The following is a 12,712-nucleotide window of genomic DNA, read 5'->3' as shown; positions in this document are numbered from 1 at the left end:
CTAGGACTCAAACTAAGTAACTATGTCATACCCCAGCCAGAGAGTATGAGTGCTAGGACTCAAACCTCGATCTTTTTAGCTCCACATCTGCCATTTCCACTGTACTTCAGTAATATGTGTTGCCTTCACAGTTAGTACTACTACTCTGTTGATACTAGCTGCCAATAGAGTGGGGTTATGTAGCTAAAAAAAAGAAAAGGAAAAAATTCTGGACTGCAAAAAAAAAAGTATGCCTATAGGCATTGATCATAGGCATAATTAATATCTCAGACTGCATCAGATTTCAATTAACAAGATTAATACTGATGCTTGGGTCTAATTTTTCATTTTTATTGATGAGGATTTTTTTTAGGCTTTATGTTTATGGCATCATCGTCATTTGCTTAGTTTGATACTGAAAACATGACTCTTAAGCCTATCTCAGTGTTGCTTAAACCTGAGTAACACGCAGACCAATCCCCTTTTCGAGGTAAAAAAAAAATTCTCATGGATCCCAGAGCTTACTTTGTTTTTTATAATATTACATAAATATATTAAAAATCACAAAGCTGTAAAACTGCTTATGTTAACACAATTAACTCTACAAATTAAATGCAGATAAATGGAACAATACTGATTGCAGTGCTCTGGGGGGGTTTTTCTCAGCACTAAATACTCAGGCCACTCTTCTCAGGGGCATGGGACAGCAGCCATAGCGTCCCAGCAGCTGTGAATCGGGCTCTGCTTTTCTGTGGGAGTCCTTGCAGCTGTCTGCACCACTGGTTCTCCACTGGGGGTGATTTCGCCCCCTGGGGGATATTTGGCAATGTCTGGAGACTCTTTTGATTGTCACTACCTGGGCAGTTGGTGGGGGTGGTATGTTGCTACTGGCATCTAGTGGGGAGAGGCCAAGGATACTGCTCAACATCTTAGAATGTGCAGGACAACGCCCCATAACAAAGAATTATCCAGCCCCAGATGTCCATGGCGTAGATCCCTGGCCTACACGGCTGACCAGGAACTAGCCTCTTTAGCCTCTCCATTAGTGACAGCTCAGCAGGAGCTAACATCCGTGCCCATCTTCCTCTGCTTTATATGTCGACACCTGACACAGCATGACTTACCAAGTGGTGCCATGGCCGCACCCAGGATCCAAACTGGTGAACCCCAGGGCGCCAGAGTAGAACGTGCGAACTTAACTGTTGCACCACTGAGCAAGCCCCCTGATTTTTCCATTTTATAGCTGATGAGCATTTGGGTAGTTTGCAGTTTGGGTTGTTACAAATCGGGCTATGAACATTCTAGTGTACATCATTTAGTTAAAATATGGACCCTTTTTTTTTTTTTTTTGAGGAAGATTAGCCCTGTGCTAACTGCTGCCAATCCTGCTTTTTGCTGAGGAAGACTGGCCCTGAGCTAACATCTGTGCCCATCTTCCTCTACTTTATATGTAGGACGCCTACCACAGCATGGCTTGCCACGCAGTGCCTTGTCCGCACCCAGGATGTGAACTGGCAAACCCCGGGCTGCCAAAGCAGAACGTGCCCACTTAACCGCTGCGCCACCAGGCTGGCCCCTGGACCCATTTCTATTGCATATGTACCTAGGAGTGGAATTGCCGGGTCATAGGATATCCATGTGTTCAGCTTAGACGATATATTGCCAGATGGTCTTGCAAAGTAGTTTTGCCGGTATTCCCACCAGCAGATTATGAGAGTACCACTTACTTTACACCAGGGTCATATTTGGTATTTTCTACCCTTTTTAAAATTTTAGCTAATCTGATGGTTGTGGCATCATTTTAGCCAATTTAGTGGGTATTAATTTGTATTTCTCTGATGACTTATTTGAGCACATTTTCATGTATTCATTGGCCATTTGGATATTGTTATGTAGGTTTCTGTTCAGTCTTTTGCCCATTTTTCTGTTGGCTTTTTATTTGTGTTTAGATTCTTTGTCAAATAACATGTATCATGAATAGCCTCTCCCATTCTGTGGGTTGTCTTTTCACTCTAGTATGCTTTGATGAACAGAAGTTCTTAATAAAGTCTAATTTAAATTTTTATTATTTATGGTTATCACTTTTGTGACCTACTTAAGAAATTGCGTACTTCAGGGTCATGAAAATTGTTTTTGCTTTTCACATTTAGATCTTCAATCTACCCGAAATTGATTTTTTTGTGTATGATGTGATATGGGGATCAGAACACTTTTCCCCCACGTGAAAATCCAGTTGAGTGTACCATGCTGATTACATTCCTTGCTAAGTAAAAGTGACAAGTGTTCTCATCACTTACCTGTATTCAAAGTAGGGTGAAATTTCAGTTCATTCTCTGTGCACTGATAGCATTGGCTTTCCCTTGACATAAACTAATCAATTCTGTCTTTAGCTCAGTGTTGTTAGCTCTAATGAGGCTATGATAACATTAAACAGTATCAGGAGCAAATGTGATTCCAAAGACAAATGCGCGTACAAGGATAGAAACTTTGTGATAGTATCTGTTCATTTGGTTTTTCTTTAACATGATGTGGTAAGAATACTTTGATTATCTGCTTTGTGCCAGCTGTTGTAATTGAAACTTTATATAATCTCTCATTTAATTCCCACAGTTAGCACATAGGGTGGGGTTTCCATTTTGGTTATGTTAGTTGCAGTGGACAGAGTGCCACTCAAGTTAACCAACGTGAGGTTAATCGTAAGGAGAGATGTAAGTGGATCATTCTTGGGGAGTAAGGCAGTGCCCAGACCAGCCTCTTTCTGGCAGTTTCTTCAGCAGGTTTGTGCTTTCCCTGCTCCTGGAGGGAAGGGAAAGGAGTTGTCACGTGGGATAAAACCTAATCAGATTTAAGGGCTGTGAGCAGACTAGTTCCCCTTTTGAAAGGGGCTAAGAACTGGTGGGTTCCATGAAACGTCTTGTGTAACTCATTATACTGCCCATTTTACAGATGATTAGACTGGTTGTAGAAAAGTTCAGAAACTTGTTCAAGGACACAGTTAGGGAGGAACAGAACATCTCTGAAGTCAAAGCCCAGACTCTGCTTTGTTCAGAAAAGTTATAACATGGCTAGAGAATGCCATAATTTAAGCATTATGTCAGAAAAGAATTCACGTGTTTTCTTAGCTTTACTTGGTGCATATCTCTACCAGTTTAGGAGATTATAAAGAATAGTTTTTGTTTTATTTTAAATTTAAGTAGTTAATGCTACTTCTCATAGGGGTGATTGATTATACTATAAAGCACTTTGTATATTTCTAATTTCAAAAATTTTACCACTGTATTATTAAAACCAGTAATTATAAATCATTGTATTTAATGCTCTCATGCATTGATGAAACTATTTTGTCAATTATGATGTGTTTTACTTGAGGTTAACATCTCTATCCTCAGCTGTCAACATACTTATTGACTACTAACTAGGTGTTAGGTGCTAAGAAAGAAATCCTTTTCTGGCTGTGTGCAGACACTAGTAATACAACTGTTTTTTTTTCTTTAAAGTTTGTTTGTAAAGTCTCCCTGAGGAGTCCTTTTTTTTCTTTTTTTTGAGGAAGATCATCCCTGAGCTAACATCTGCCACCAATCCTCCTCTTTTTTTTGCTGAGGAAGACTGGCCCTGAGCTAATGTCCATGTCCATCTTCCTCTACTTTATATGTGGGATGCCTGCCACATGACAAGCAGTGTGTAGGTCCACACCTGGGACCTGAACCGGCAAACCCCGGGCTGCTGAAGTGGAACATGTGAACTTAACCGCTGTGCCACTGGGCCGGCCCCCAAGGGGTCCTTTTAATAGTCCTCATTTCCTTTATCTGTAAAGTGTGTGACCTGCAAGGTTCGTTATGGTTCTTCAGTCCTAAGATTCATTAAGGTAAAATTACTTCAACAAGAAGCCCGAAGCTCTCATAGCTGTTTACTTCCTTTCATTTGAAGTGCGCTCTCTAAAGCATGGAGCAAAAGTGAGTATGGTGTATTTCTGTAAGCACGATACAGGTAGTCCTTAAACGTGCCTAGCTCTTTTGAATATGCTTCTGACCTACAAGTAGCCACCCTGGGACAATTGCTGTGTGGGAGAACACAAAGACAGTCAAACCATTCAAGGGGTGGGACATGAGACAGGACCCAAACAAGCAGAAGGAGGTATGATATGCTGCAAAGGGCGCATGTAATCTGTTTGCCTTCTTCTGGAGGTGATCAGTAATGGCATCATGGAGAAGGTGGGGCCTAAACATTCACTGGCAAGTAAGGGTAGGGTTAAGTATAGATCTTTGTGTCCCAAAGCAGAATAGTTAAAATGCAGATTCCTGGGGCGAGCCCATGGCTGGGTGGCTGAAATCCTCTGGGGTTTGTGGGTTCAGATCCCGCATGTGGACTTACTCCACTCATCAGCCATGCTGTGGAGGCATCCCACATACAAAGTAGGGAAAGACTGGCACAGATGTTAGCTCAGGGCTAATCTTCCTCAACCAAAAAAGAAGAAAAAAGAGAAAAGAGGAGGACTCAGGGTGAATCTCCCTCACAAAAATAAATAAATAATGCAGATTCCTGGGCTCCCCTTGGATTTACTGAATCAAAATTTAGGGGGTGGGGCCCGAGGACTGAATTTTTAACAAGCTTCCCAAGTGACCTGTGCACTGAAGATGCTCACCAGCCTGCGTGGAGGATGGAATGACATGAGCAAGGGCTGTGTAGTGGTAGACAATACATCCGTTCAGTCAACCATATTTATTAAGTGTCTTATCAATGTTCTAAATGCTTTGAGTGTGGCTGATGTTTTTCCACAGGAAGATAAGAAACTGACACAGCAGTTTCATTTGCATTAAAGACGCTTCCTACTAGGAAAAAAAAAAAAGGACGTTCCCCAAAGTAACTCACAGGGTATTTGGCATGTATTTTCAGCTCTCCTTGGCTAGAAGGCAGATACTTCTGTTAGAAACACTGAAGGTGAAGCAGGCCGTTCTGGACCCAATCCCTCCTTCACTGAAGCTGCCCATTGCTGTCAGTTGCTACTGGTTGCAGCACACAGAGGCCAAGGCAAAGCTACATCATCTACAGGCCTTACTGCTGGGGATGCTGATGGGGCCCTTGCATGCCATAATCCACAGCCCTGGTAGGTATCTAGAAATTCCAGGAGTATATTTTTGCATGTTACTTGCATATAATCAAAAGTTTAAACAAACAAAAAATATTCTTGGATTATATACTCCCATCAGTTATATCAGAACTTTGAACAGGAAGCACCAAAATGTCATTCATTCACTGGTAAATATTTGTGAGCACTTCTGTGTGCCAGGCTCGGTGCTGAGGGGCTGACTCCAAGGGCAGAGCAGTGAAGATGTACTGACACCACCTCATCCCACCTGCACCGTGGCACCCGACGCTTTAATCTAGGAAGGGTGACTGTGCCATGTGCCAGCTGCATTTTGTATTCCATGTTCCCCATCCCTGTCCCTGTCATCAATACAGCAGCTACATCATCATTAGAAAGTTATTTAAAATTGCCCACTGGTGAAATTTCTGAGTACCATATAACTACAGTAAACGTGTTTGTGCTGTCTTTTTACTTTCCTTTTTCTCTACCATAAGTTTCAATTAGTATGTAAGTAGAGATGATAGAAATAGGAACTTTTCTTTCTAGAGAAATATACTTTGAGGCAGTTTCATCTGCATTTAAATATCAGGTGAAATAAATGTTCATGCACTGGAGCACTTCAATTCTGCAATGGAATTATTCTCTTTAAAAGATCATGAATGCTATAATACTTTATGTGAACATGTATAATAGTTATCACACTCTAGAACAGTACTATCAATTATGATAGCTACCAGCCACATGTGGCTATTTAAATTCAGCTTCGCAATGACACTATAGCCACATTTCAAGTGCTCAGTAGCCACATATGGCTGGAAGCTACTGTACTGGACAGTGCAGATACAGAACATTTCCATCACTGTAGAAAGTTCTATTGGGTAATGCTACTCTGGAGTTTACTTTGTAAAATAAGTTAAATGAAAGAATGAACCACCATAAACTTCCAGCCACCCCAAGTGTGAGAGCAGCTGTCAGAGGGACTGTTGTTATATGACAGCCACCTTAATGCAGAACAAATAAGTTAAAGCCTACTACTGGTTAAGATACAAGTTTAGGGTATTTCCTCTCATTGAATAATAAACATAGTTTAAGAATTTCTCAGAGCACAAGCCTATTAAGTTTCTACCTGAGTCCAACAGAAGGGGCATGTCAAGGGTCTGTTTCTTTTCTTTTAGGAATTGTGGACCCCGCACCCAGGCAGGCTCAGTGCCTTGCTGCTCGCTAATTGGTAAAAGGTGGGCCTGCTTTTTATTACTTTTGAGTTGGTCCAGATGTCATTTTGCGCTCCTGCTCAAACAAACCTGCAGAAGCTTGTAGCTGAACACACATCGCATCCTTTGTTTCCTAGGGTTCTTGCTTCTTGCCCCTTATCCTCTACTGTGTGAAGTTGATGGTTTGCCACATTCTCTATGAGTCATACTTTTGATTTCTTCCCATAAAACACAAATTAAAATGTGCTTTGAACACAGAGGCTGTTTCTGTAAGTGCACTATCGCATGAAAGGAAGGTTAGTGAAAGAGAACAGTAAAGAGAATGATATTTAATAGTAATTTGTATTTTCCATAGAGACAGATTTAGGGTTTGGAGAGTTCAGATGCAGATGTGTTTAAAGTCAGGTAGCAGAAACTGGAAGAGATATTATTTTAAGGAAAAAAATAATTTGGAGTTGAATAAAGTTAGGTTGTCATTAAAAGGCATTTCAGTATAAATATTTCAATTTATACAGCAAGGCTTTTACAGTCACGTTAAAATAGTAAAGAGCCAGAAGAGAAAAGCATTTTGTTATTTAAACTAATTTTTTCCCTATGGAATTTGAAGTTTTATATATGGAGAAAATTACAAGCAGATACAATGTCTTTGAAAATACTGCCCTTGGGTTGTTTCTTTATCTAGATAAGGAAGATCTGCGGGAGGATGGTGCTAAGATGTTGTACGAAGAGTTCCAAAGAGTGAAGGAGCAGACGAGGCCAGGAACGAGACTGGATTTAGACACAGCTCACATCTTCTCTCAGTGGCAGTGCTGTCTGCAGATGGGGGTGTATCTCAACCAGCTGCTGTCCACGCCTCTCCCAGAGCCAGACCTAACTCGGTAAGCACCAAGGGAAACTAGTTCAGAAGGCTGCACACAGAAGTAAAAACTTTATTTATATTTAAAGCAAAGAAGTTATTTTCAAAAATTAATTTTAGTATAATTTGTCTTAGATCACTACTATACTTGAAGAGCTGGAAACAAGGAAAAATATTATTTTCATATTCCCAAAGAAAGTTTCTGTGATTAGACCAAATGTTAAAAAATCAGTTCCTTTAAAGTAAAAGTAAAAAAAGAGGCAGTTGTTGGTGGGATATAACTTACTCATTCCCTCATTTCTTTCAGGTCTTTGTTCAAATATTACTTTATAAGGGCTGTTTCTGATCACCGTACTGAAATATTCCTCTCTACTTCCAGTCACTCTAGTTCTGTTACTCTTTGGTATTTTTGTAAGTGCATTTCTTACCACTGGCGTATTGTTCACTCATTCATTCAAATATTTATTAAATGCCTACTTTGTGCTAGGGTATAGTGAACAAAACAGTAAGAAAAAAAATCTCTGCTGTCTTGGAGTTTTTATTCTAGTGAGATGACTATTAGATGCTTAAGTGAACTTTATCTAGAGTTTTTGTTTTGCCAGGCAAGTATGAAAAAGGGAGAGGTAGCCTGTATGCCAGGAAGTGATTGTGTTTGACTGTGGCGTTTAAGCTGAATAAAAACGAAAGGACCGCAGTAGGGTGTAGGCCAGTGAAAAAGTGGTAGGATCAATGGATTGGCCATCCATCCAGGAGGTACGAGAGAAAGATAAAAGGGAGATGGTTAGAAAATGGAGCTGAGATTGTATATGTGCTTTCTCTCTCTCCACTTGAATGGAAGCTCTGTGAGGACAGCGACTTGTCTACTGTTGTAGCCCCAGTGCCTAGCATACAATAAGTACTGAAATATTTGTCAAATGAATGAGTGATATATAGAGGCATACAAAATATGCTGGTGTGACTTCCAAAATTTCCAGGTGAAAAGGTTCCTAGCAGTAAATAGTATTGTTACTACATCTCTGGGCCTCATATCTGAGCTAACCGAAGAAGCCTCTACCAAATAAGACTAATTGGCCTTTGACCTATGGATTCTTTATTCCTTTTCTTTAATAGTTTAGGTCATTCTTGACAGGATCCTCTCTACTTACCATAAATCCCTTTAAAACAAAACAGGAAAAACAAGACGAAACAGTTCTCATAATAATGATTTCAAGAGAAGGATTGTTCTTGCACCTCAGCATTTACCAAGGCTTTTTAAATGGTGATCTTCCACTAATTATATGATGGTCCTATATCAATTGCTAAGGCACCAGTCGATCAACTCTGGCAGTAAGTTATATATTAAATTTGTGGCTTCCAGTAAATCCCATCTTATATTTTTGAAGTAGGTTTTTAGTCCAGGTGAATGAATGACCTTGGAAACAATGCCATTAAATTTTCTCATATTTCAACAGACTGCCTGTTTGGTTCATCAAAGGAATTTTTAATTGCTTTTCTTTGAAGTATTAAGAGGCCTGCTCAACTTCAGGCTAGTTGCAGAACCAGCAAGCACCTCTCATTTAATTTGTTGATAAAAAGTTTTTAAATACTGCCAGCCAAGAAGAAGTAATCTTTGTAATAACAACTCAGTTCCTTCCTTCAGGGAACAGATTCTTCTTAAGTAATTTTAATAACAGTTTTATAGAAGCAAGAAGAGCACTCAGTGTTTAGAGGCATTTGTTGGAGCCACGTCAATGATAGTGTCCCAGTGCACCAAACCTGTGCTTTAACAACACCCTTTTCTCTCCTATTGAGCAGGTTGTACAGTGGAAGCCTGGTGCATGGATTAAGCCGACAACTGCTAACAACAACCTCTGCAGAAAGTCTCCTGAGCATGTGTCCTCAGGCAAAGCAACTTTATGACCATCTGTTCAATGCCACGAGGTCACATGCCCCTGCTGAATTATTCCTACCAAAGGGTAAATCAAACCCCCAAAAAAAGAGGCAAAAGAAACGCGGTACCAGCTGGTCAAAGAACAGACTGGGAGCCACCTCAGACACTAGATGTTGGTATGAGGGAAGCAATCGGTTTGAGCTGTTAATGGTTGAAAACTTGGAGGAACATATTGAGACCTCAGAGTTTGAATAAACTCAGTCTGTAACCAGATGTGTAATTCTTACTTAAAATTCTTCTGTCACCTCCCTTGAAATGATTAACTTTTTTCTTTAGAACTAACCTGTTAGGAGATAAACATTGCAATAGGTAACCTTTGAATTCCAAGTTATTTTGTATTTTGCTTTTAATAAATACAACCTGATTTGAGAAACTTCTGTATTTCTTAAACACATTTGAAAGCATGTTTGTACTTCTTGTTCCATTTCAGTAAGTTAATAATAATAGTCTAAAACCTTTAAATTGCAGCAACTCATCCAGCTATGTTTTCAAAAGAACAGAAGTCCTACTTCAATTATTTCCTATAAGCAGAAGCTGGGTTATTATTTCAAAAACAATTTTTTTACAACTGTTTCCTCTTCATCCTTTATCATGAAAGGTCTGGGCCTTAGAAGATAGTAGTAAAGATGCAGACAGAAAACTATAATACCTTTGAGAACTCAGTAAATGAGACTGGCAGGGTTGATGTGCACTTTAGATATGCTGCAGGTTTTAAAGCATAAATTGAAACTCTAATGCCCCAACAAAATAAGAAACAGCATCCTGAGCTGCTAGATCTAGAGGAGAAGGAAAAACTAAGAAGAAATTAAAATATTAGAGATATTTGCAGCAATAGCAGAATCTAGGCCATTTTTTTTATACTGCAGGTTTTGACCCATTTATGGGATGTGAGATTAGTGAGTCATAACCAGCAGTTTTTAAAAGGAAAATATCAGATACGCATATATTTTAGATCTTTGTGCAAAATGAACTTCTTACTGTGGATTGCAGTCAAAAGACTATGAAAGGCACTGCTCTGGAACACACTAGAGGCTGCTAAAATTATAAATACCAAGAGAATTGTGAAGGTGCTGGCCAGTTCCAAATAAAGAAGTTAAAAATAAAAAAGAAAGTGGAATGAATATATTTGGGTAAGATCTGAAAGCATATTCTGACCTTCATTTTATTTGTAATCATACAAACTGTGTTCTTCCTTTCTTCTCTACTCCCTCACTAGTGTATTCCACCAGTGATAACCCTAAACGTGGTTTTAAGCTGCCATTTTGACCAGGGCTATGTTCAGTTCCTAACATCTGGTAAACAATTCTCTCCACTTTCCTAGAAGTACCATACTCTTAGAGGAGTAAGCCCAGCTTTGGCCAGTGCTAAATACACACCTCCCAAGTGTTGACTAGCTTTAGCCATTTACAAAAGGTGAAAACACAATCTCATTTGCTCCAAAAGTTTTCAACCTTAAAGACTGCCTTCTGTTTCAAATAAGAGTTCCTGAAATAAGGAAATTTTTGTTTATTATTTTAGGAGGAATGAATGGGGCCCTGTAGTAAGGTTGTTTTTATGTCCCTAAAGAGATGGTTATTCTCAGAAGAATCAAGAAAAGAGCAGTCATATGCATCTATTTTTGAGAAGATAGGTATCTTTCAAGCAAATGGGGACTACAAGCACATAAGACCTTTGTTTTATCAAAATTCTCTTTTCTTTGATTCCTGGAGTTAGGGGCCAATCTGGAAATTATACCAATACGAGTGTCCTATTTCCTGGCTCATCATCAACACTGCTTTTTAAAATCACCAACCTTGCACGAAAAACCATTCATTCCCACTTCCTCTTGGGCAAATAACTGGTTTGACAGGCACCAAACTGAAAAGTGTATGGGCTACAGAGTTTAATTAAAAGTCAACTGAATTTTATCATTCATCTTTTTCTTTCATTAAAAGGAGTTTTTCAAGCAAAGTAGCCCTCCCTTCAGTAGACGTAACAAGTCGGGTTCCCTTCTCTAGCCATTGCAATCAGGGCCATTCACTTGAAATTACCCAGCCCTGCAGTAAAGGAGTTAAAATCTCATAATGTCCATTAACTTATACTCTCTGTGAGAATTCAGGAAAGTTACCTACCCCGGGATATATCTTCTGTATGTATTAAATGAGAGGTCACAAGCCCTCCACGAGGTATCTGAAGGGGTTTACCAAAGAAATATGACACAGCACCTGACCCTCAAGTCAAACTTGTGTAAGGTGCTTGGGAGACACCACACAATGAATTAAGTGAACAATTCATGAAGTAATCTGTCAGGTGCAAAATGGCGCAGTGCAGACTGAATGTTACAGTAAGAAGACAGTAATTACTAGGATGGTTTTTTTGTTGTTAGTGCCATCAAACTGATTCCGACTCCTAGCGACCCTGTGGACAGCAGAGTGGAACCCTGCGTGGTCTTTTTGCACCATCCTCTCCCCTTCCAGCACTGTACCAGACATGCTCCACTGCTTTTCATAGGGTTTTCATGGACGATCTTTTCAGAAATTGGCAGCCAGGTCCTTCTTCCTAGTCTGTCTAGTCTGGAAGCTCTGCTGAAACCTGCCTACCAAGGCTGAGCCTACTGGTATGTGAAAAACTAGTGGCATAGCTTTCAGCATCACAGCAACATGCAGCCACCCAGTATGACAACCAACAGACGGGTGGTATGATTCCTGACCAGGCAACAACCGCAGGCTACAACAGTGAGAGCGCTGAATCTTAACCACTAGACCACCAGGGCTGGCTTCGCCAGGATGAGGAGAGGTTAAATCAGAGGATTCTCAGATCTGGATTTTGAGCTTGGCTGTAAGAGACAGGGATGTAATTCAGATGAGGTAGAGGAGGCAGTGGAAGCACCTGTGTAGAAGCAGAATGCAGTATGTCCTGTATTCCTTTTGGAAAAACTGTTTCCTATGTTTTCAATCAAGTCTTTAGGTCTTCCTCTTTCTGATTCAGTTCTAGCTAATGAAATCTCACCGGAGGCTTTGGAATATGTTTTTAATTAGCAGTTTAAGTAACAAAAGGAACTCTGGATAGCAAAGATGAATAAATTTTAGGAATAAAATTGGAGAGAGAAAAACACTATAATGTAATTAGGATCTGTGTTTAGTTGTAATTAAATTATACTTGAAATTTATTTGTACAAGCCATTTTTGAGATACCTGGACTTATAAAGTTTAATATATATCCTGTAAATACAAACTCTAAAGGCCTTTTACAATAATTGATAGGACAAAAAAGAATTCACATTAACTTTAGTATTTGAATTTGGATTTCTAATTCAAATTAGTAACAATTTTAAAAGATAAAGACTTGTATGGCTAGAAAAGTCTTAGAATTATTTTTTCCTCCCTTGTGCATAAAATAAATGAATCAATGACTATGCCTCGGTTACCCTATCTATAAAATGAGGATCAGAATAGTTCAAATTGTTGTCTAAGAATAAAATGACATACACTTTTAAGTTACTTAGCACAGTGTCTGGCACTAAAAACATGCAATAAATGATAGCCATTATTGGTTTGTTACATCCACACATGGAAACCAAGAACAAAGCAAAGGATCTGGGAAGAAGTGAGAAGATGCTGAGCAGAAAGATCACGGCACCAGACCAGCGATGGCCAGAGCTAATGGCAGAA

General features: G+C 39.5%; 1 protein-coding gene across 1 annotated transcript in view; it reads left to right on the top strand.

The window, feature by feature from the left end:
* Positions 1–11,995, top strand: part of ASTE1 (asteroid homolog 1) — a 14,919-nt gene extending 2,924 nt beyond the window's left edge. Inside the window, exons 4-6 of the mRNA XM_046678147.1 lie at positions 4,873–5,083; positions 6,959–7,154; positions 8,927–11,995. Coding sequence (XP_046534103.1) covers positions 4,873–5,083; positions 6,959–7,154; positions 8,927–9,257 — 738 coding nt within the window. The 3' untranslated portion in view covers positions 9,258–11,995. The remainder of the gene's footprint in view (positions 1–4,872; positions 5,084–6,958; positions 7,155–8,926) is intronic.
* The last annotated feature ends 717 nt before the right edge of the window (positions 11,996–12,712 follow it).

This window comes from Equus quagga, chromosome 1 (genome assembly GCF_021613505.1).
Source record: "Equus quagga isolate Etosha38 chromosome 1, UCLA_HA_Equagga_1.0, whole genome shotgun sequence".
Taxonomy (NCBI): domain Eukaryota; kingdom Metazoa; phylum Chordata; class Mammalia; order Perissodactyla; family Equidae; genus Equus; species Equus quagga.
Note: the sequence above shows the minus strand (reverse complement) of the source record. Positions and strands in the feature narration are given on the sequence as shown.